General features: G+C 41.0%; 1 protein-coding gene across 1 annotated transcript; it reads left to right on the top strand.

Annotated features, from left to right (window-relative positions):
- Positions 1-7,146: 7,146 nt before the first annotated feature.
- On the top strand, positions 7,147-23,824 carry PHYKPL (5-phosphohydroxy-L-lysine phospho-lyase). The gene is made up of 12 exons (XM_056855503.1): positions 7,147-7,220; positions 15,018-15,136; positions 15,737-15,896; positions 16,751-16,825; positions 18,257-18,344; positions 18,442-18,558; positions 18,876-18,958; positions 20,070-20,295; positions 20,494-20,648; positions 21,601-21,690; positions 22,560-22,690; positions 23,784-23,824. The coding sequence occupies exons 1-12, from the start codon at positions 7,162-7,164 to the stop codon at positions 23,804-23,806; spliced, it is 1,326 nt and encodes a 441-aa protein (XP_056711481.1). The 5' UTR covers positions 7,147-7,161; the 3' UTR covers positions 23,807-23,824.
- The last annotated feature ends 1,834 nt before the right edge of the window (positions 23,825-25,658 follow it).

Here is a 25,658-nt window from a genome sequence, read left to right on the forward strand (position 1 = left end):
GTGTAACACAAATTCTGCTGAAACCTCTTCAAGCTCTGAGTTGACAGCTCCTGTTTGCAAACTTGTAAGGGGTTCCTGTATGAAGTGCAGCGCTTCATTCTCTGGATGCGCCGGGTTTGCTACATCAGCGCTGAGCAACTGGATCCCCATTTTGACCTTGCTTCCCTATTGTCATAGTAACAGCCAAATCCGTACCTCAAATAGTTTCAATAACAGTATTTGAATTTGTTTTTGTAAGCATGTCCCAAGTAGTTACCCATGGTAAAATTAGCAGTTTACTAAGTAGCACTGGTGATTCAGTTGATCATGGAAAGTGCTCCTCCGCCTTCAGTTCTCCGGAGCACAGATGCAATATTTTTTTTTTTGCTAATACACCCATGGTGGTTCCTTCAGCAAAATATGACAACATGCCCCCCATCTTTAAACACCTACATACATACATCTATCCAGTCCATGGTGTCATGGATCATGATTATGAGTGTGAACAAGGCAGGACGGTTATGCTGAAACATGGTCCTGAATATGGGCCATAACTGGCCTTGCTACCATTGAGTTCCATTTTACTCATTGCAAGAACTTGAGCACATTCATAAGCAGCCTCTGTTGAGCAACTTTATTTGTAATGAGTGGGCAATTTCATTTCACTTGGAATTGACCAGTTTTCATCAGTGACTGGACCTATATAGTCCTGTATACTCCCACAACAAATTGGCTTCCCCATTTATGGCATACTCCATCGGTGTTTACTGATTTCTTCTAACAGACATAAAACACCATTCTGGCTTCAAATTCTGGTATCCATTCATTTGGCTTTTATTAAATGCTGAAGAGCCATATTCTTAACATGCGTTCTGTTGTCAAAGCCATGTTAACCAGTAAGTTTCTTGAGTTCCCAAGAAGTAGATATAGGCATAATGTTTTAAGCTATATACAGGAATGTATATGAATGAGTATATGGATGCCTTAGGAGAGGTTTGGCATCCAGCAATCATATCTATTATGTTTTTATTCTGTCTCTGAGGAGCTCAGGGTAGCGTACATGGCTCTCTCCATTTCGTCCACACAGCAGTCCTGTGAAGTAAATTAAGAGTGACTGTTCCAAGTCAATAAGTCAGATTCATGGCTGAGTGGAAATTCAGTTTAGGTCTCCCAAGTCCTAATTCACTCTAACCCCTATACCATGTCAGGAACTGCTACTAAACATGCTAAGAATATTTTACTTGTACGAGAGTGAAAAGGACAGCTTTATTGGAAGAGTTGCTTTATTGGAATAGCTTCAAAGTGAGCGGATGCTTTTAACTGCTGCAGGATGAGGAAAAGTTTGGCTGGCAGTGCATAGTGCATCACTGCAATAGGAGTAGTTGTATATATTCTGAACCCTTCTCTGCCCCACAGCTGTTAAAAGCTCTCTTTGAGTTAGGAACCGGCAACCCTAGTCAGTTCAGGAGCTGCAAAACTGACTGAGCAAAGCTAGCTAACAAGTCTATGTTGCAGCATCAATGGAGCATTTGCACCCTTTGGCCTCTGAACCAAGATCTTTTAGCAATTTTATCATGAACATTCACATTTACAAGAACCAATAGGTACATCATGATTGGAACAAAGCCTAAGAAGTTTGAATTCCCCTCAACCCCCCTCATCCATGATTGGTGCTAATTGGCTTCATCCCAGTTCTGTTTTACACACTCTTTTCCCCAGAGGTGGAGTTAAGCATATTCCAAAATGCTGATTTGCATTACTGGCCAGTGCTGGTTTCTGTGGGGATGACATGGTGCTTTCATGGAGTGTAGGTCACAAAGGGTTCTGAACTGCCGTCTTGTGACTCTTTGGCAATAACATATACTATTTGTATTACTAGTGCTTGTTAAAGCCTTCTAGACGAACTGCTATCAATGCTTTAATCAGTGTACAAGTCTTCATGGCAGAAGATGCAGACTACACAATTTTTTTGTTTTGAGATTATAAAGTTAGCAATATTCATTTGTCGACAATTTGAGTTATAGTTTAGCTTTATTTTATGACTTTTGAGGTGTATGTGATACTATTTTGCTTTATAATGGTATTAAAAAGGAAGATGAACGTCACTGAGTTTAGAAAGGCAATTTAAATACGTTTTGTCAAGGGAAATGCTGTTAACTTCCAGTACAAGAGACCAACTTTCAAGGCTTCCTTGAAGGTCAATGTGCAGGTAACTTTTACAGGCCTTAGGAAGAACCGTACCATTGGAATTCGTTAGCCCACAGACGGCAGAAGCAACTTGTCTTCCTCTGCAGCAGATTGATTTCTCCAGTCTTCTAGCCAACTCTCTTTCTCCAGTCTTCAATGTGAACCGTTATGCTTAATATTCAGTTCCATTCTGTCTGGGGCTAATGGTGGTATGAAAACTCTGGAACACATTGGGGTATGGTTGATTGTGAGGTACATACACGCATTCACTCCATCAGATAGAAAATGCTAGGAACATGGTTACCCTTCACAATTAACCAGTGGGATGCACGTGCTCGTGGATTTTTGTGAGAGTTCCTTTTCTCAAAAGTTGTCACCACACAATCTGCCAGCTGTTCTTTCAATTTTCTCAGTCTTCCCTTTAAAAATGTCTTGTGCCAAATTCTTGAATGGCTTTAAAAAAAAAAAAAACTTGGAGGAGCTTAAACAGGAACTTTCTGGTGTTGCAAGTGCAGCTTCTGGGAGGGAAAACTCCAAAAAATCATGTGTCTTGATCATTGCTTCCAGAGATTCTCAAACTGTGCTGCATGGAGCAGTTGGTGCTCCGCGAAACATCTAGTGCTCCATGAAGAAATTGGAAAGAAAAATACTACTTACTGTCATTCGGTTTAGTATATAGGTGCTAGGTGAAAATTAGTGTTCCGTGACAAATTTCTCTCCTGGAAAGTGCTCCATGACTCAAAAAGTTTGGGAACCTCTGGCTTATGCAATCAAGTTTCATCTTACTGCCATGTGGCTAATAGAAACCTAAGGTTTTGTTTCGTTCATAAACAACGACAAATGTCTCTACCAGGCTAATACATGTTTCACTTGTTAAATACTACCAGTTATAGAACCACAAAAATTAATCCAGAAGAAATATTTAGAGGTACTTCATTATTACTAAAATCTCCTTTACAAAGCATAATTGAAAACACATTACTAGCAATATAATAAATTCTGTTCTTGCAAGAGGAGTTCACACACTGCCTAGCTTATCTATATGTTTAAGCCCCTTTTTTTGTAAGTTCTTAGCAAACTTGTATTCTGTGATCTGTTTTAGTAAAGAGATGATGGTCAAAAGTAATTTCCTCACCTCTAGATACCACTGGTGTGAGAGGATTAAATGTATTATTGTGCACCATTATTCCTAATATTGTAACTACATTTTTATTGTTTCCTTTCTCCAAAGAGCTCAAAAATATTTAGATATTTTAAAAATAGAATGATGCATGGGGTCATCTTATTTTATTATTGCACTAATCTTGTGAGGTTGATTATGAAGATAGATGAGTGGCGTGCCCAAGACAGCCCTCTAAACTGAATATGCGAACAGCTTTTCTGAGACCCAAACCCAAGACATCACATGACATGGGCTGTATAGCAGAATACGTTCATAGTTAATATTCCTCAGCAGTGGTGCCATGTGTGGGAAGCTACAGAACTCTACAGGTGAGCTACTTACAGCGTCTGCCTGGATGTGGACAGAATGTATTCCTTGCAGCCTTTATTTTTACCGTTCTGCATTTGTTAATAGAGTCATATGGCTAATTCAAATTATACTTCACTTGGAGATGTTGGGTAATGCTACTGTACACATTTTTGAGAGGGAACTAAAGAATACTGCGCACAAAATGACCACATGCTAGCCATTTTTAGTTTCTCTCATCATAGTGGCAGTCTAAATGCATCATTTCAGTGTAGGGGACTTGGGGGAAATGCCCTTTGTTTGTAAGGGCAGTTATGCTACCACATCACCACTGGATAAGAGCAGAAGATTATGAAGAAGTGATAAATTCCAAAGGGGTTGCCTCTTGGTTTGTTATAAAAAGCATCACCCTGGTCTTGTGATATATACTTTCATGGCAGTCTAGAATTAGGCTCTAGAGGTGTCAAACATAAGGCCTGCAGGCCGGATCTGGCCGCTTGAGCCAACCAGTCAGCCACCACCACCCTCTCTTGATCTGGCCTGGCAAGGCATGACCCGGCATGACCAAGTGGCATTTATGTCATATGTGGCCCCCCTGATCTAGACCTTGCCTACCTAAAGCTGCATTGGATGGTTCCACTGGACAACCATAATTTGACCACCCACAATATGTAGGAAGACATAATGGCCAGGTTTGACTGGCACTGACATATATTCAGTGCCTCCCTGTACATAGTAGTTTCTCAAATGCCAAATAAACGGCACTGATTGAATACATTCATTTGGAAAAATAGTCAGTTGTATAATTAAGATATTGCTTGGGTTCAGAATTAATGAAGCATCTCAGAAACTTAAGAACCTTTTTTTTTTGGTAACATATCCATCCTTATTTAAAATGGAGATTAGTTTCTACATGGGTGGTGTATTGCAATCATGAGAAAACACTTCTAGTATTCAGTTCTAACCTAATTTACTGGGCACTTTACATGGGTTGTAAAGAAATTTGAAAAAGACAAAATTATTGGAATGAGTCTTATCAAGCAGTCTTATCACCAGAGGTGCCCATCCCATTGCTTAGAAACAACATATTCAAACAAGCAGTGACGTTTTGCTGATTCTGCCTTGCAGATGCACAAATATTTGTACCATGATTCTCCCACTCTAATCAACAACTACAGCAAGTTTCCTAGAAGGCCACCTTCAGAAGGCAGTGAAGGTTGGTGGGTTAGTATCTTCAAATCCACCCCTTCTGTAACTTGGTAGCAAGTTCTGTTACCACAAGTACTATTGCTGCTATACCATTTTCATTTCTACTTTGGTACCTGAGTAACCAGTAGTATCTTTCAGGGTCCTGTATTTGGCCCAGGGGGCTCGAATTACTAATCTCTGTTGCTGAGCACAGAGTATCAGGATGAGGCCTAGTATATTGCTGAACTCCATAACTGCAATTATCAATAAAAAATTTAACTTGCTACAACATTTATTATCTATTAAGTAAAATTCTGACATATTCGGGAAATATCCAGAAGATGCGTGAATGTGGGGGTCGGACAGGCTGACAGGTTCATATTTAGCTAGAGACTGATCTTACAGACTTTCTTTTCACACAAGTAATCCTATTCCCTGGGTAATGTGTTGAGAAGAGATATAAGGGCTTGCAAGTGTGTGCCTCTTATGAAGAATTTTTTGAATGTATTTAAATGCTTTATTGAAAAACACTTAAATGCTTTATTGAAAAACATTAGGAAAATGTATAGCTTTGCTTTCAAACAATGTTTATAGGAGAACATTTTATGCAATGAACCTGTTCAACTGTTACTGATTACATCTTCCTGTAACATGTATACATGCCAGAACAAGTGTTATATTTAGTTGCAATATGGGGGAACAACTATTTCTTTTAAATGAAGGCATTAATACAGTATTATACTTTAATAACTGAAAATATACATTTACTGTTTTGTAAATTTACAAGACACTGCTGTTTGACAGTGTCCCCAGACATTGCTTTGTGCAGTAATCCATAGTAAAAGTTGATATTTGGACACTTTTAAAAACAGCTTCTTGTACAAATTGTTTTACTATGATCTGAATATATATCAAACTGCACCACTAGTAACCAGAATTATAAAAGTATTGGCATTAAGTTTAGGGGGTTTATCACTTTTGATTAGAAAAAATTATACCGTTGAGATAACCAGAGCTATAGTTTACAAACCACTTACTTGGAAATACGCCTATCACAAAACACTGGAAGTACTGTCTGTTTTCTTACTATGTAACAAATAGGCTGATCATACACATATTCATTCTGAACTAATTTTCACTGTGTCCACGGAGATTAATCTCAAGAAAATTGCCATGCTAGAACCTGGGCAGACAAAGGGTGACAAGGATGAAAACCTACCTGGAGTTCCTCAGATTAACAGCCCAACGGGCAATCTATCTCTGGGTTGCTGGTTGCTGTTATGACAGTGGGTAGAGAGCTGGATATTATGAAGATTTTTTTAAAAAAAAATCAAATTTGGAAAGCTGGGTAGGTATTATAAGATTAGACGTAAGCATTATATTTCTGGGGGGCACCAAATGTTCCATCTGATATGCACAGGCAGTAATATAGAATCTAGCTTTCCACAATTAAACGTTCTCTAAAGGAAAACAACCCACTGTAGATGGTATCCTGGATGCTGTACTCAATCTGATTTTATAACTCGTACATGGATTCGTGAATTGCCAATGCTTAGAACTGGCTGCTAGCATTGCTCGTTTTGTATCCATTCCGTTCAGGTTTTCCCTCCATTGTACAGGAAGCACCCAGCCCGCTCAAGCCCAAGCAGCCAATGTTAGGCCTCCTGCTTTGCCGTGACAGGAAAGAATTGCAGCGCATCTTCAGACTGAGTAGAAACTTTACGACCGCGAGATGCTGGGGGCCTCAGCCCCACGGATACCATCGTCATATTCTACTTGAGAGCTTTCCAGAACTATCGAGCTAGGTGGTGTTGGGAGGTTAAACTTGGCCTCAGGGTAGATCCAGTTCTTAATACGCTGCTTTCCAGGCTGTTTGTAGGGCCAGGCCTGTGCTTATCCAGACTGGCTTCTTCTCATCTAAAAAATAATGTGAGAAAATCTACCGCTATTAAAAGGCTTCGCGTTGGCAGCCTTGGAAATTTAGCAGCCTGACGAAGAGCGGAACCCTAAGGCGCACACGTGTGTGTGTGTGTGTGTGTGTGTGTGTGTGTGTACACACACATACATACAAGAGGGTAGCAAGTACTGGTATTCTCGCCGCCGCCGCCCCCCTTCCGTGCTTTTTACAGCTGCGCGTCATGTAGAAATTCAACAGGTGAAGCCTTTCTGGCTCTAAAGCTGCATGACGTTCTCTAGACAGCGAGCCAGCCCCGCCCGCCCCGAAAGTCCTCGGACGCTCAGCCGGGCCCAGCGCACACTCAGACACGCCCCTTCGAGCACGGACGGAAGCCCCGCCTCTTTCCTCGCGCGCGGGCGTTCCTTTCCCGGCCGGAGAAGCCATGGAGGCCGAGCCACGTGGCCGCCTAGAGACTTGGGCTTTGCGGAAGCAGCTGATCGGGTAGGTGCCCGGGCTGAAGGACGGACGGCCGGCCGGCCGGACGGCGAGGGCTTCTGCGGCTCGTGGAGTCGGCTGCCTGGGCTTTGCGAAGAGAAACGCCGGCCGGCCTGCTCCACGCCGGCCGCAGAATGAAGGGGTCAAATGAGCTGGACCACTTCAGCCTGCAGGGGGTGGGGAGTGTCATATTTCAGCCGTGGGGGGCGGGGAAAGCTCTCTGCAGATAAAAGTAAAAACAGATACTAGTCATGCTGCATACCTGTTCTCTCCAGGGTCAGAGGAGCAGGCCTGTTATATTAGGTGCTGTGGAACACAGGCAGGACGCTGCTGCTGCTGTCGTCTTGTTTGTGGTACCTGGTTGGCCACTGTGTGAACAGACTGCTGGACTTGATGGGCCTGGGTCTGATCTAGCAGGGCCTTTCTTATGTTCTCTAGTATCAGAGGAGCATGCCTATTATATTGGGTGCGGTGGAACACAGGCAGGATAACGCTGCTGCAGTCGTCTTGTTTGGGGGCTTCCTAGAGGCACCTGTTTGGCCACTGTGTGAACAGTCTGCTGGACTTGATGGGCCTTGGTCTGATTCAGCAGGGCCTTTATGTTCTAAAACAGGGGTGGGGAACCTTTTTTCTGCCAAGGGCCATTTGGATATTTATAAAATCATTCGGGGGCCATACAAAATTATCAACTTAAAAATTAGCCTGCTATATTTGGTCAAACATTTAGCCAAGAGGCACGACCGGAGACGGCTCCGAGTGTCTGCTACATAGAGCGACTCGCTTTTGAGCTCTGGTGTCCCCAGCTGGGCCCAAGAGATTCAGGCAGGGCAGCATCCTTCTGAGCTAGAGATCTACCAGGACCCATGAAGGGCCAGACCAAATGATTTCGAGGGCCTTATACGGCCCCTGGGCCTGACGTTCCCCACCCGTGTTCTAAAAGTATAACACGTGAGAAGGAGGTTCTGTAGTACTTTACAGGGAACTATTAAGGTAGGGAGATTTATGAAACGTATAATACCTCACCTGCATTCTGGTCTGGACCATACTGCCTCTTCAGAGCAGTCTCATTACCACCTCATTCTGTCGGGTGCATACCTAGGCTACATAATTGGGTAGTAAATAGCTGAGGTGGTAGAATGGACTATTTCAGATTGCTGGTGAGGAATTGCATTTTTCAGATTCCCTTACCTTGTAAGGGAAAACCCAGCACAAAAGGCAATTAACCTGTGTATGGGGAGGGGGGTGTTAAGTGTCATCAAGTTATTTCCCATTTATGGCGACCCTATAAATTAACATCCTCCAAAGCATCCTATTGTTAACTGCCTTGCTCAGGTATTGCAGACTTGGCTGCCTTGACGGAGTCAATGCATTTTAGCATTACTGACTCTTCCTTGAGTCTTGTCTTCTCATATGACCAAAGTTCTATAGCACTGGTTCCCAACCAGGGGTCCGTGGACCCGCTGGGGTCCGCGAGAACTAAATTAAGGTCTGCGAAAAAAAATTATAAACCCATAATAAATTAATATTTTCAATTAAAAGTTCTCTATTATAAAAATATATATTCAAATATTATTCTAAGTTTAATGTTTAACTAACAGTTATGATTAAAGTTTATTTTCAAGTTCTCGGAATTTTTATTTTGAACCTTGGGGTCCCTGCACCGAACAAAAAAGTCCTAGTGGTCCCGGGCCAAAAAAAGGTTGGGAACCACTGTTCTATAGCCTCGGTTTAATCGTTTTAGCTTCTAGAGAGAGCTCAGGCTTGATTTGATTTTTTTGTTGTCAAGGAACAGCTGACTTAAGGTGACCCCGTAAGGTTTTCAAGGCAAGAGACGTTCAGAGGTGGTTTGCCATTGCCTTCCTCTGTATCACAACCCTGGTATTCCTAGGTCTCCCACCCAAATACTTGGCAGGGTCGAGGCTGAGTGTGTGTGACTGGCCCAAGGTCACCCAGCAAGTTTCCATGGTAGAGCAGGGATTCGAACCTGGGTTTTCCAGATCCTAGTCCTACACTTTAACCACTACACCACACTGGCTCTCCGGAATTATTTGATCTAGAACCTACTTACTTGTCTTTTTGGCCATTCACGGTATCTGTAAAACTTTCCTCTAACACCACATTTCAAATGAACCAACTTTCTTCCTGTGAGCTTTCTTCATTGTCCAACCTAGGCAACCAGCCTAGGTAGAACACTTTATTTTCAGTGAGTTCTTACATGAAGATTTCAAAATGTGACGCTTCCCACCCACAACCTGAAGCGGTACAGCCCATTCTTCCACCTCATTCTGCCACATGCCTAGACCAGGCCTCTCTCAGCAGCCCATGTGGTTGCAATCCTCGGGTACTGATGAACTTGGGTCCAGTAGGCAGCTGGGAAACCCGTGCTGCATTCTCCTTGGCTTAGGCCTTTTGCTTATGCTGTTGGCTGGCTATGTTGGAAGCGTGTTTGGTGGCTCAGCATTTTGGGATCTCTTTTGGTCTCATCCAGCTTCTGTGTTTGTATCTGCCAGACTCACAACATGACTCCCCCACTCTTCAAAGAACTCCCCTGCTTAGGCTCAGGCAGCAAACATTAAAATATTGTGCTACTTGTCTGTTCTGTATTTCTCATCTTGTGAGATTTATTACAGCAATTTGACTATTATATACAAATTACCTTTTGTATACAAAGCACATGGATCTTCTCCACAGTAAGGGATATTCAGGTATGTTAGCCAATGTCTTCTTCCAAGTAACACCAAAGGGGGTTGATGAGTTTGGACTGAAACCACCTTGAACAGGTGCTGGCGGAAAACCTTTTGTGTATGTAGTATTTTCATGCAATTTTGGGTTTTTAAATTTAATTTGCTTTTTAACGTATGTAAGTTGTCTTAATATCTGTTGCAACAAGTACAATGTAAACATTTTAACAGATCTAAGGAAGCTTCCCATAGCTTTCTCAACTATGCCTAAAGCCTGACAAAGCATCATCTATAACACAGTTTGTTAATGATCAGTGTTAACAGGACAGTCTATGTGAACTGCCAAATCTATGTTGTGCAAAGGAAATCAACGAAGCGGAAGCATCAACCCTCTACATTTCAGCCCTCTAAGCCCATAACTGTAGTTAGTGGGCTTCAAACCAAATGAATGCATTATGTCTAGTTACTGTTTTACCTATCCAACCTAACTGTGAATGTCAGTTCTGTACTGCTTAGCAAAAATGTGGAGGCTAAGTTGCTGCTTTGCAGACAGTTTCAGTGGATGATTTTTGCAAACTAGAAATAGCTGTAAGAAAATGGGCTGTAATGCTTCCTGGTGGTCTTTTGCCCTTAAAATGCTAAATACTGCAAAACAAGTCTCTTCGAGTATAAACCTGAACAGTTATGTCCTTCTAAACCCATTGACTTCGCTGGGATCGCACTGTCATTTTGTAAGAGTCATGGTAGAAACTTATCTCTCCACCCCCAAGTGATGAATGTTTACAAGCCACGGACAAGGCCTGTTTTTTTCTAGCAACCTGAGTTTGGGTAATGAAGAAACTGGATACTTGTCTCACATCCAGAACATATTGTTTCTTTCCATGTGAGTGGGAAGGATTTGGATTAAAGATAGGTGGACATGATCTTTCCAGACCTACGTAAAAGTGAGTGACTGTTGAAAGCAGAAAACAAGTGTCAATCTTCAGCACCACTTTGTTCTCACTGAAAATGCATCACTTTTTATTAATGAAAGGAGGATATGTTCCAAGACCTTATAGGCATACTTAATCATCACTACAAAAGCTGTTTGGACAATCCAGTCTGTAAGTAAGCAGGTTGCTAAGGGCTGAAAAGGTGGTTTTGAGTAAGGTCTCAAGTAGTAAACTACAGACTGAGTATGGATGCTAAAGTAATGGGGAGTCTGTGAACATGTGGGCATTTAGAGATGGGTTTATCCTTTTTCTAAAGAAAGAATGCTTGTGATATTGGAAATTTGCCTTTCCAGGTGCGGGTACAAAGGTCCGAGTCAAGAATAGACAAGTGGAGGACCCACAAGGCCTTATGGGGAGCATTTCATTTTCCCCTCCCCCATTATTTTGTCTGTTCTCTTCCATGACAGCCCCCCATAGCTTTCCCCCTTTTCTTGCTTCCTTCTCTCCTTCCCACTAGCCTATCTAGCTTTATGTGCCCCACTTCTTTCTCTGCCCCAGGCAACCACTCCCAAGGAAAACACTGTACAAATTGCACTGTGCTGACTGAGCAGAGTCCAGTTGCATAGTGGGGAACCTATAAGGGCTTGCAGGAGTACCTCACTTTCCCGTCTCTCTTCCCTACTCTTTCCTTTTTGCCTTCTTGTGGCAGCACCCATACTCTCACCTTTACCGGTTTTCTTCTCTCCCTCCCATCCACCAAGCAACCTTCTCTCCCCCCGCCTACAGCTACATTTATTTACTTCATTTCTATCCTCCTTTTCTCTACAATGGGGATCCAAACCAACTTACATCCTCTTCTCCATTTTATCCTCCCAACAACCCTGTGAGATACATTAGGCTAAGAGTGTGACTGGCCCAAAGTAACCCAGTGAGGTTCCACAACAGAGTGGGGATTCGAATCTGGGTCTCCCAGATCCTCTTCTATGTTATTTATAGTCTGCCTTTCTCACTGAGACTCACGACGGATCACACAGTGCAAGTCATAACAAACAACAGGCTGGGACATCCAATAAACAGTACAATATAATTTGGGCTGCAGACACCTGAAAATAAGCAGAAAACTGAAACACAGTTGAAACAACATGACACACTAAACAATGCAGAAATTACTCAGTAGAAGCATACTTGGTGGCGGAAAGGGCTATCAAGTCGCTGCTGACGTATGGTGACCCCATAGGGTTTCCAAAGCAAGAGACTATGAGAGGCAGTTTGCCACTGCCTACCTCTCTGTAGCAACCCTGGATTTCCTTGGTGGTCTCCCATCCAGGTACTAACCAGGACTGACCTGTCCTAGCTTCCAAGATATGATGTGATTGAGTTAGCTTGGGCTATCAGGTCAGAGAAGGAGCATGCTCACCATCTGAAAAACTAACCGCTACTCCAAACTGGCTTCCATAATGGCTCCTATTGAACAGTAACAAGTAGCCATTCCTGGGTGTTTCATGCAAGCTGCATGGTATTAAGTTGTGTGATGGTTACTGCCAGGTCTGGCTCAGATGAGTCCTCCCTCCAAGGCCAACACAGCCCTCAAAAGGGATCTGCCCCCTTTGCCCTGCTGTTTTCTGAGAGAAATTAAGGCTTAAAGGCTGGCAATACTGTTGTGGTTGCCCAGCAACAGCCACTGAGGGCATTCTTTTCTTAAAGCTTGCAGGTGCTCATATTATCATTTTAGAGGGAAGATTTCTTTTTCTGAAAATCTGGGTTTTTTTTCAGGTTCGTAGAAAGATCTTTCTTGTCTATCCATGGTCCCATACTCTAGATTTAAGTATCCACAGATTGGACTACATTGAGAATTAGATCTACTGATAAGCAGCGGACCCTCCTCCACGATTTCCTCTTTTCCTTCTCTGAAAGCCCCGAGCCTCTTTTTCCTGCCTCCTCCTTTTTATCACCCAACTGCCCAACCTTTATCTCACCTCCTGCCTTCAGCTTGCCCTCCTTCCCTACCCCTGGAAACCTCTCCTCTCCCTGGGAAAAGTCTGGCTGAGTGGCACAGTGCCAGTCACCAGACCAGGGCCACCGGCAGGGTGGGGTACCTCGCTTTCCCTTGTATTCCTTTCCCCACACTATTTCTTCTTTGTCTCCTCCTGGCAGCACTCATATCCTCACCTTTCCCTGCAATATTTATTGTTTATTCACTACCTATATGCCCAGCCTTTCTCCACAATTTAAACCCAGAGGCTTATATAATTATTTTCTATTTTATCTTCACAACCTTGTTAGTTGGTAAGTTAGGCTGTGACTGGTCCAGAGTTACCCAGTGAAAACCATGGCAGAGGGGATTTGAACCAGGGTCTCCCAGATCATAATCTAAAACTGTAACCATTACATCCACCCATAGTGTTCTACACTCAATTGCTTGATAATCTTGTGTAAAGAGAGGCAGGTCTCTATAACACCACCGTGCCTTAACTCAAAGTTGCTCCCACTCAGTATTCAGTCTCTCAGATGCAACATTTCCAGCTGATGATGTGCCACCAGTCCTGGGTCTGAACATCTGAGGGAAGCAGTAAACACTCAGTTGGCTGGGATCACATCCTGACAATGTAAAGAAAAATAACATATTGAATGAGAAGCAACAATAAGCAATCTCTGACTTCTGTGGCTTACAGAGACCCACTTTCATTGAGTAACATGACTTATGTATACCCTGTGTATCACCCCTTTAAACACACCCATCCAATAATATTAAATTTTAATATGAAATATATAACCACATAATTTTCAATTCAACAAATCTAAATTCCAGTGACTTATTTGTTACATTCAGTGCAATCCTGCAAAACCAAAATTAGAAGCCACATGTAGCTCGAGCCAAAGAGTAAGTACCACTGTGTGCTTCTTCTCCACTGGCCTGGTAACATGTCAGTTAGCATAGTATTGATTAAAGAGGTGGAGGATGACTTATGGCGACCCCATGCAGTTTTCAAGGGTTTTCAAGGCAAGAGGTTTGCCTCTGCATAGCAATGATGGACTTCCTCTGCTGACTTGCATCTAAATACTAAAAAGGGCCAACCGTTCTTTGTTTCAAAGATCTGACAAGATTGGGCTAGCCTGGGCCATCCATTTCAGGGTTTTTAAGGAAGGTATCTTTTTTTAAATCGCCTTGTTTTTGTTCTAGATTTGAAAAAAGCAACTTAACAACTGAGTTGGGTGGATCTATGGAAGTCTTGAACCTGGACAAGGGATAAAGGAGAGCCAATAAAGTGAAGCTCAATCCAGATAAGACTGAGGTGCTGCTGGTCAATGATAAAGCTGCTCAAGCAGTCCGCCTATCCTGGGTGTAACTTGGGAGTGCGGCTGGATCCTGGTCTACGGTTGGAGGTTCAGATCTCCACTGTGCCATGGAGCACCTTTTACCTACTTCAGCCAGTTCACCTGGCCATTCTTCAAAGCATGATCTGACTGTAGTGACCCATGCGCTGATCATGTTGATTAGTAAAATGTACTTTACATGGGGCTCCCTTTGAAAACTATCCAGACACTTCAGTTGATCCAATATGTGGCAGCCAAACTATTGTATTGTAAAATGTGGCGGCCAGGTTGGATACAGCAATTGTATCATTCCCATGCTTAAAGCTCAGCAGTCTCTGCCTGTATGTTTCTGGGCATATTTCAAAGTGCTAGTTTTTACTTCAAGGCTCTAAGTGGCTTTACGGCCAGGGTATCTGAACAACTGCCTTTTCCTGTACTGTCCAACCAGCCTGTTAAGCCCCTACCTTCAGAGGTGAGGCAGGTAGCAACCAGTCAGACTTTATCAGTGGCACTTTGACTTTGGAAGGCCCTCCCCCTTGAAGCTCACTTGACACCTAAGTTACTGTCCTTTAGGCACCAGCCAAAACATTTTTATACAGGCTTGAATCTCAAGCATTCTATCTTTTTAAACTGCTTTTTGCTCTGCTTCTAACCTGAAGACTTGGTTATGAATATCATTTTAGGCTACTGAATATTGTGCTTTTGCTATGACATGGCTTGTTTTTATGATTGTTATTGATGATTCTTATGCTGCTGTATTTATGCCTCTGGAGTCGGCATATACAAATTGGCAACAAAATATGTAATTTGGATTTTTTAGATCAAAATGAGGACTTAAATTCTACAAATGTCTGATCTTTTTTCCTTTCCTTCAGATCCTCCTGCAGGCTTTTTTTCCCAGAAGACCCAGTGAAGATCACCAGAGCAAAGGGCCAATATATGTATGATGAAAATGGAAATGAGTACCTTGACTGTATAAATAATGTTGCTCATGGCAAGTGTGAAGTTAATTTCTCATTAAGTCCCAACTACATGTTGCACGTGCTACCTCAGTGGCCATTTTAAACCAAGAAAGCTACTTTTGGTGGAGGCAACTGGGGGCAGAAAAGCAGAGCAAGGCCCTATCTTTAGCGTTTTCCCCATTATATATCATTCCATGCCCCTCAACTTTGACTCTCCATGAGAGTTCAGATGTACATTTGTCTTTACGGACAGCACCTGTGAACATCCATTAGTCTAGCACCATGCAACACCATAGCCACCAATGCCAGAACCTAATGCCTTTGGAACAGAAGAGCTTGGTAACAAAAGGCTGTGTCTCATACCTAGCATATTGACCTGCTAATTTAAAGTAGAGCAGGAAGCTATTCAATTCCCTTCACTTGTGCCTCTGTACTGCAGTTTATGATTGAGCACACACATCAATCCAAATTATCTTAAATTGGTACAAGGAGACCCTGTCCCCATAATTTTGCAGGTCTGAGCTGTATATAAATTAGTCAGACTTTAAAACGAGATAATTGGTTATTAAATGTATGGCAGTATCCCTATTGAGTACACTGAATTAAGCTTTCTCTCCCTATCTATCTTTCAGTTGGTCACTGCCATCCTGAGGTAGTCCGTGCAGCACATCAACAAAACCAAGTGTTAAATACAAACTCTCGCTATCTGCATGACAACTTGGTAGATTATGCACAAAGACTTTCTAATACATTGCCTGAAAAGCTGTGTACCTTCTATTTTTTGAATTCAGGGTAAGTGTTTAATATCACACGAGTGAGGCAATTTCTTCATTACCTTCTCATCGTGACTTACATTGATCCCTGACTGAGGCAGCAATAGTATGTGGAGTTACTTGAGACAAAAGGATGGTGCTGCTGCAGTCGTCTTGTTAGTGGCTTCCTAGAGGCACCTGGTTGGCCACTGTGTGAACAGACTGCTGGACTTTGGTCTGATCCAGCAGGGCCTTTCTTATGTTCTTATATGTTAAAAGGCCAATGGCATTCAGTAGGATTTAATTCTGATTAACTATGCATAGGATTGGGCTGCTGTTTTATTTACTTGAAATTCTAAAATTAAAAGTTGACTTTTGGGGCCAAATGTGACCCTTGAATTTTACAGACCTCTTTTCATACCTTGTTGCAAAAGTAGATAGTAATTTTTTATACCTACACACCCATGGAGGTGAATTGTGTAGTAGAAAAACTACACTATCTGTTTGTTACCTTTGTTTTGATGCCTAGTATTTATTTCACTTGATCTTTTAGACAAAACAGTATGTTTGGACTATTATACCACTTAGATACAGAAGTTTGTATTCCCACATATTCTGGTTTCATACTAATATTTTCCATTTATACCACAAGGTGAATAGATCAAACAATTTGTGACACTGAAATGTTTCATTATGGATGTACGTTGACTAGATCAAAACTGTAATGTTCACTCAGCAGTTCCTTTTTGTACGTACCCATTTTTTGTGCCCATTTGTAAATCCAGAGTCTGACCGCTCAGTTCTGTAAACTGTAGATGCAAAACAACAATGCTAGGGAGATCATTGCTTGGCTGTGTATGTTCAGTGAAAGAGTCATGGAACTTTCAACTGTAGATCAGAAGCCAACGATCTTGCCCTGAGATTGGCCCGGCAGTATACAAAGCATGAGGATGTTATTGTAATGGATCAGTAAGTATATAAAACATTTTTAATTCACTTGATTTTTACTATATTATAATTTTGTAAACTTATAAAGGCACAGCCGCCCATTGTGACTTTTGTATTGCTGCACTGAAAGTTTGGTCACAATTCAGAGATTATTAAAAGCTCATCATTCACCTATGCATTTGTTACTGCGCTCAATTTAAGGTATTGGCTATCACATACAAAGCCTTTCATGGCCTTGGCCTCTCATATCTGCTAGACTGCCACTCCCCACCACAACAGCAGGAGCTTCTGCAGTTGCCAACCTGCAAAATCAATTAACTGCCCATACACATGCTTTCTCCATTGCACCCACCTTGTGGAATGGCCTACCCAAGGTCAGGAAATACCCCACACTCCTGGGTTTCCGCAAACTATGCCAAACTGAATTATTCCAGAGAGCTTTTCTATGCAAGTAATAGGGTTGCGCTATACAAAATGGTTGACAAACTTACTTGGATAAATGATTAGGGTCTGTTGTCTATACTGCTGTGTGTATAGCTTTACTGTAAGAAGGATCCTATTATGTAATTTTTGTACTGTTTAGTGTGTTGTGTTAATACTTATGTTATGCTTCAGTTCTTTCTGATGGTTCCAGACTTCTACAGTCCTACTGCATCATTTATCAAATTACCCATTTTGTTGATTGTACTGACTCACTATGTAATCCTCCTTGAGGCCCTGTGAGAAAGGCAGACTATTAATAATGTAAATAAACCTAAATAGCCTTGTTAGGTCATTACATTTGACTGTACATACAGGACAAATGTGATACACACGATCCTCCTGATATTCATTATCAGTTTCCTCAAAGGGGCAACACACATGCCAGCTTCAGAAAGCACATATCAGACCACTGATTAATTTGTACCAAGGTGGGAATTCCAGATGTTGCCCCTTTCAGAAGAAATGGTGATCACACATATCAGAAGGACTGCATGTAACATGTTTGTTCTGTACACATACTCAAAGGGTCAGGAAGGTAACGACTGAAAAAAGCTTTTCTTACATTTGCACTTTTTCCAAGAGGTTCACATCCGAGTACGTGGGTCCCAGGCAGTTTCTCATACTTCCTGCTCAAGTGTATCCTGGTTAACTTAAAAGTTGGAAATACATCAGGCACCCTAAAGCAGTGTCCTAGCCTCTATTGCATGTTGTTACCAAAGTATAGTGCATACAACCTTGCAAGAAATTATACAACACTGTTATTAGGTTTGACACAGATCTTATGCTTGATTAAACTGTCTCTAGTTTAAACTAATGCTTCAGCTTGTTTTTACAAATAAAGCAATTGAAAGAATGCCTAAAACATCAAAGCAGCTCCTCCAGTTTGACAAACTCCGTGTTAGCCTTAGTGAATTACAAATGTGGAATTAATTATGTAGCTCTGCTGATTGTTTGTTTTTGTTTTTTAAGTGCTTATCATGGACACCTGACATCCTTGATTGACATAAGTCCATATAAATTCAGAAATCTAGATGGCCAAAAGGAATGGGTCCATGTGGTATGCAAAAGAGACTACAAAACATTGACCTTTTTCAATTATTATTTTTACAAAAACCCAGTTGGTCTCAGTAACAAATTATCCTTTCTTTGGATAGGTTCCTCTTCCCGATACATACCGAGGATTGTTTAGAGAAGACCACAAGGATCCAGCCTCAGCATATGCCAATGAAGTGAAACAAATAATTGATCAAGGACACCAAAAAAGCAGGAAGGTAGAATAAAGGTTTCCTTTGATTCAACTCTGGTGACACATGACAAATATTTTTGACCCTAATACAGCAAGTGTGAGTTGTGCTCAGAAAGCCTGTCTGGGTACAAATCGCTCTTGAGCTCATACCCTGTTGTCTATTCAGTAAGACATATTTACAAACAGCAGCATGCAGGCATGTAGCTTGCTACTGATAGCATTTCTGGATTAGGAGCATGCCCACAGCTGTTTCTCAAATACTGTTCAGTTTTAAGCATTTGGAATGTAAATTTATCCTTCCACAGCTAGCTTCATTATTGTTACAAACATTTAACTTTTCAGTTTGCTGCATTTTTCGCTGAATCTTTACCAAGTGTTGCCGGACAAATCATTCCACCACCAGGTTATTTTCAGAAGGCAGCAGAGTAAGTAGTAGTTCTCATACATTCCTTGCACTTTCCCCATTTGATTTGATTTTTTATTCCCCCCCCCAACTGGGTCTTTTAAGACTTTTACCCCTATGTTTTTCTGGAAGCTGATTTTGAGTTGTCGTTTTCCTACTGAGTAATGTTTCTGTCGGTTTCCTTTGTCCCACCCACCTCTAGCCCACTTTTCAATGACTGGACTGTCAACGCTGTTAAACCGTCCCTCTCCCCCCACCCAAGAAGTTATTTCATTTTTTAAAGCCCTCAAATATCAATATAACACTGTAGTGTTGTAATGATCATTTTAAGGTTCTCTGAATCTCAGCTTTCATTTTTTAAAGTCTCTAGCCCTTTCCCTCACAAAGATATGCCTTTTTCCTTATATCCCAGCTAGAGACTTACAAAAAAGGAAAGGTGGGATTTCAGAGGCCCTGCTTAAACTGTCGTTACAATACTGGTGTTATATCTATATTTTAGGGCCTTTAAAGAAAAGGGCAGGGGGTGCACTGATGCCACTGATAATACTGATGACAACAGCACTCTTCCTTGAAAATCCTCATTATTGAGGCCATGTACAATAGAAAATTAACTGTACAACTACAAAAAAACACAGGGGGAGACATGCGGAAGAACCCTGCCAAACAGATTCCAATGCTTGTGGATCAATTCCCAAGAAAGTCAGGAGTAATTTGAGCATGCAGAAAAGGTTTTTGCTGCTGGTAATCAGGAACATGATCCAGATAAGTTAAGCACTTTGACATGAAATCAAAGTCCCATTTGAGGTTAGTGGGGAAAATTAAGCATGTGTTTGGCACTCTTCCAGGGACTGGGCAAAGCTTTTGGGGGGCTACAGATCTGTATTAAGTGCCATTAAATTTCTTCCAACTTATGGTGACCCTATGGCGACCCTCCAAAATGTCCTATCATGAACAGTCTTACTCGGTCTTGCAAACTGAAGGCCATGGCTTCTTTTGTTGAGTCGAGCCATCCCATGTTATACACACACATTTATGTGCCAGTTCAATGAAGAAAAAATAACATTTACAATACTTAGAACAAGATAACTGGTTACACCTATATGCATTTCAGTGACTTCTGACTCTCTTAATAGGCGCATACACAAGGCAGGAGGTGTGTTCATTGCTGATGAAATTCAAGTTGGCTTTGGGAGAGTTGGCAAACATTTTTGGGCATTTCAACTTCAGGGAGAAGATTTTATCCCTGATATTGTCACAATGGGAAAACCAATTGGCAATGGACATCCCATCTCCTGTGTAGCAACGACTAAGGACATTGCAGAGGCATTTTCAGCAACAGGAGTGGAATATTTTAACACAGTAAGTAGTAACCAAACCTGTGCTTTAAATGCCAGCCTTACTAGGAATGTTTAATGCATTTTCATTTACATTTCGCTTTTATAACTACACTAAATTCAAATATAGTACTTTTTACAACATATCAAACCAATTAAATGTAGAAAGCTCATCTCTACTTTTTCTCTCTTTTTTTCCTCCTCCCCACTCTTGGGGGCCCAGTTTGGAGGAAATCCTGTGTCCTGTGCAATAGGTATAGCAGTTTTGGATGTCATTGAAAAGGAGCAGCTTCAAGCCCATGCTCTTCAAGTGGGAAGCTTCCTCATGAAACTACTACATCAACAAAAAGAAAAACATTGCCTAATTGGTGATGTCAGGTATCAATAATTTTATCTCACTGGCTTGGTTCCAGTGACCCACTCATACAAGGATCATGGATCTTCCTCATTTTCCCTTTCCACTAGCAGTCCCTTTCCCACGATCACGAAACCCACTTGGTTTAATAAATAGCCACATTGGTTGGTGGGTTGCAATGAGAAGGGGCTAAACTGCTCCTTCATATATCAGTCAGCACTAAGATAGTCTATGAGGGTCTCAGAACCCCAAAAACCAACTTTCCCAGGGTCAGGAGGACTGCTAGGGAAAGGAGAGATACTGGTGACAGATCACTGGATTGAACTCCTAATTTGTAGAAACTGTTATAAAAATGTCCACTAATCCAAGAGGGATTTATGAGAACTACCATTAACCCACCTCTTCTTTCAATACTTAAAAAAAAATGTAGAAAAAGAGGTAAAAATTAATTGGAAGGTCTAAGGTGTCGTTTTCTGAAAGTGGATTATTATAACAAAAGTAAACACGAAGAGTTTCTTATATAAGAACTAAATAGCTCATGGTGGTACACAGAATTAAATGCTACTACTCAGAATGTTAATAAGGCAGGCTTTCCTATTTGCAAGGTTTCCTTTAAGCCAGGATAGCACATATAGTAAAGCAAATTACTTAATAACTGTCTTATTTGATATAACTAGCATATTCTCCGTTTTTAAAAATACAGCTTTCCATTCACTCCCTGAATTGTTTTAAATTAATGGGAGCTCTGTTATGTATTTATTTACTTAATCTATACCCCACCCTTCTCCCAAAGCATGCTATATTGCTCTAATCTCTTCATTATATCCACCTAACACCCCAGTGAGATTGGTGAGGCAGAGGGAAGAGACAGAAAAAAGCGGGGATTCAAAACTGAGTCAATAAATGATGGATAGATCTCATAAGCCCCTTTTTTTCCAATTACTGCCACCTTGTTGGTTTTCCTCTCTTTTAAAGGGGTGCTGGATTGTTCATTGGAGTAGATTTGGTACAAGACCAAACAAAAAGATCACCTGCTACCAAAGAAGCTGAATTTATAACAAGGAGGTAATTTTTCCCAGTCACACAACTTAAATTCATGCCCCAAATGAGAACATCTTCAAGCACCTCTGAATATAAATACTGCTGGTATGAGTGTTAAAGATTAATAGGATATAAGGAAGGAAGGAGGGGTTTTCCCCCTCCTCCCTTTGCCCTCATGAGTGTCTCACAGCAGTTTCCACTGAAATTCCCCTTCCTTGTGTACAGCAGCACAATATTTTGTATATCGTTTATAAGTATCAGCTGTAAATTCTCAGACACAAGCAACATGCTCTTAAAACAGACTGAGGTGCGTAATAGCTGCGGAACTGTGAAATCAAGTCATTTGCAGAGGACAAGATTGAGGCTCTGGCCTCTTGGTTACCTACCTTTTAGGCATTTTATAAAATTATGTTTCACCTTCGCAGTGGCTCACAACAGGGTTTTTATGATTCCTCTGGGACTGTTGCACCCAGCACAAGGTTAAAAATTTCTGGGGTAGACAAGCTGGTAGCAGCAGCTGTTTCTGCTGCAAGTCATCCAGAAAGTAACTACCACAATTAGACTACTGTGTAGAAACTTCAAAATGGGGTGCAGTTAGTTTCTCAGAGTTCTTATAGACCACATGTAGTTTTTTTGGGGGGGGAACACTAGTTCAGAGTTATTTGCTGCATTGTAGGACTGTGGCATTCAACCTGGTGGGTCTTTGCAAGACACCCTCAAACTTTACCCACAAAATCTCTCTATTAATGGATGTATCTGATCTTCAGGCAGGTAACAAGAGCTAGGATTTAAAAAGTGCCCACTGAAAGGCAATAATAGCTGAACACATTTAACATTCAACAGGAAGAATGGTCTTAATATTATGTCATTTTAATCCACTTTGTAAATTCTAGGTTGAAGGAAGAGTTCATTATATTAAGCACTGATGGCCCAGGAAGGAATGTGCTTAAATTCAAGCCCCCGCTGTGTTTCAGTAAAAAAGATGCACAGCTCGTTGTGGAAAAGCTTGATAAGCTATTAACAGGTAAGAAAGAGGAGCGATGCCTGCTCAGGTATAAAGCTCTGCAACTCCATGGAATGTGAAAAGGTTATCTGATCTTCACAATATACATAACTTATAAACATTACATTTTTACTCATTTACTCCCAATTCTACTTGTTGATGCTCAAGAGTAAGAAGGATGGCTAAGCAGGCAGATTCAAGCCCATTTAAGGGACAGAATTAAGATGTGATACACTCTGTTGTATGCAGGAGTAAGTTAAGACCATGAAAGTAGTGCAGCCTTGAGGCTACAGGCTACCTTCAACTTATACCATCCTTTCATACAACCTCCCCCTCATTCACTGGGGGCTAAGGAGGAAATTAGTCATGTAAACACTGTAGCCAGTATACAAAACCTATACATATCAAGGAGAAGGACCACAGCTCACTGGCAGAGTAAGTGCTCTGCATGCAAATGATTCCAGGTGAAATCCCTGACATCTCCAGAAGCTGCTGTGAGGCAGGACCTTTCTCAACTTGAGAGAAACTGCCTTTCAGAGCAGACAGTATGGAGCTATATGGCTCAGTGGTTGACTCAGTAAAGGAAGGCTAATGTGCAAAAGGCTAGACTGAAAACATTTTTGTTACTAGGATTTTATTTATGATTTGATACACAGGTGCTCTCATACAAGCTGACTCATCTCTGTGCCCTATCAGTTATGCTAGTTGTGTGAGAGGCATACATATATTCCCCCGTGTTTGTGTGTTTTGCCGTCAAGTCACAACTGACTTATGACAACCTGGTAGGGTTTTCAAGGCAAATCATATATCCCCCATAAGCCAATCTGAATTATTTCTAAGGGAGACAAACTCATGTCGGCAGCATATGGCTATGCAGACTGTAAGCACACTGGCTTTTGGGCTAAGCTCACAAGTAAGAAAGGCATAAATGTATAATTAAGAAGGGCAAGCTAAAGAGTTCATAGTGTTAACATTAACTATTTCTTAGTAAAGAAAAGACTAAATAATCTACTGACAGTAATTTGTGATGTGAGAATAAGAGTTTCATTGCTTATCATACATTGATGCTGTTGAGATTCTGATAACAGTACTTGTTACATTGACTGTTCCACAGAATTAGAGATGGGAAATACTTAGAGCCATTCGGTTCCTTCACTTCAAACGGTAAGCATTACGTCTGTATCAGAATTCAAGTACAAACTGACAAATCAAAATAGAAAAATAAAGCTTTCCAAAGAGACCTAATTTGGATCAAGTTTTTAATTTAACAAATTATGGTCTCAACAATTTATAATAGCATACTATAAAATGAAACTGTTATAGAAAGCTTTAAAATGTGGATGTTTGATACATACTTTCATTTTTTTCTTACAGATAAAATGCTGAAATCTACTGTTTTGATTATAATCTAAGATAGTAAACTTCCACCTTTGCTTAATATAATTACTGAACGGATATCGCTATTTTGTTAGAATGCCAGTGATACAGAAGGTTTGAAGCTGTTCAGCCATTATCTGCTAGCTCAACTCCTCGGCATATCAAGAAAAGCTGTTGTAGTTGTGATGCAGTCAAACATCATTTGCAATGATCTGTAATTATTACATCAACAATGTTTAATCTTATGTGCGTGTTCTTTGATGAATACAATTCTGCAATGCTAGCCGCTATTGAAAAAACACATGAACAGGTCAGCATTTTAAGTTGTGCCAGTAACTCAAATGTTTAAAGGAATAACTGATTCCTTTCAAAGTGTTACAGCAGCTAGCATCTTTTGTTTTCCTGCAGAAAAGGAAGTTTTTACTAACAGCAACTAGAGGGTTCCATGGAAAGTATATTAACCTTTTATTTTTCATTCAGGAACAGGAAATACCACTGTCTACATGTGAGCAACAACCAAATTTGGCTGTATAGGTTTTCCAGAATTCTGAGAGGCACACTACTTTTTACACAGACCATTTTGGTTTTACTCATTTACTTTATGGCATGTAGTTGCTGGAGAGACACTTCTGCTGCATCAGGAATAACTGGTGGCATCATAACCCTCCTCTGGAATCAGAGTACATATGGGCAGAACAGTAGAAAGTCTCTTTTCTCAGGACATATACAGTTTAGTAATGAACAGGGCTATATGTACATTTTTCCATAATTGTTCTCAAGACAAATTAAATTATGACGTCTTTGACAAGAGAAACATGGCATCTATAGAATGGTTAAAAGCAACTAATTAAGAGTTTGTGCCACTTGAATATCTACCTTACTGTAACAACTTTACATAATACTATGTTTCTCACTCACACATCAACGAATCAGTTTACAGGCCATGATGTGTCCAGTCACATCACCATACACATCTCTCTCCCACCTGCTGTGTCCACTATGGTGAGTGTCATGTTGGCACACACTTTAAGAATCATCAATACTAACCTGGACTCAAAAGTGGTTTCAAAATTTAGCAGTAAACTATTGTCAGCTGGGGAAGGGAAGCATGCTGTGTGTAGAGGCAGGCAAAGATTTCCAATTGAGGGAAATAACAAATCCTCTCAGCCTGCTCCCACACCTTTAGATATGATAAAACAGCAGGCTACATGAAGTTTGCGGCAACCCTCTACATTGGGTGCAAGTTTTAGATTCTTGCATTAGTGTGCATTTTAAATACAGCAGTGTTGAGGATCAGCACAATATAATAGGCTATATAAAAATGGATTTCTTTTTGGTGTCAGGAAGAACACTGGATTCCAATTACTTCATACTGAAAAGCCAGATAATGCTATTACCCATGCTGCTTCTAATTTTAAAAAATCAGAATCAATGTCAGCATGAGGCTTGCTCATAAAAGTCAAACACACAAATACCGAAAAATCAACTTTTCAGGCAAACTGATATTTTTAAGTATTCCAAGCATTAAGTGAAGTCCTTGACTATAGTTAATACATTTTCAGTTAACACATACAAGAAAGTTCTTGGTCAGCAAATTATTATCTCAAATCTG

This window comes from Euleptes europaea, chromosome 1 (genome assembly GCF_029931775.1).
Source record: "Euleptes europaea isolate rEulEur1 chromosome 1, rEulEur1.hap1, whole genome shotgun sequence".
Lineage (NCBI taxonomy): Eukaryota > Metazoa > Chordata > Lepidosauria > Squamata > Sphaerodactylidae > Euleptes > Euleptes europaea.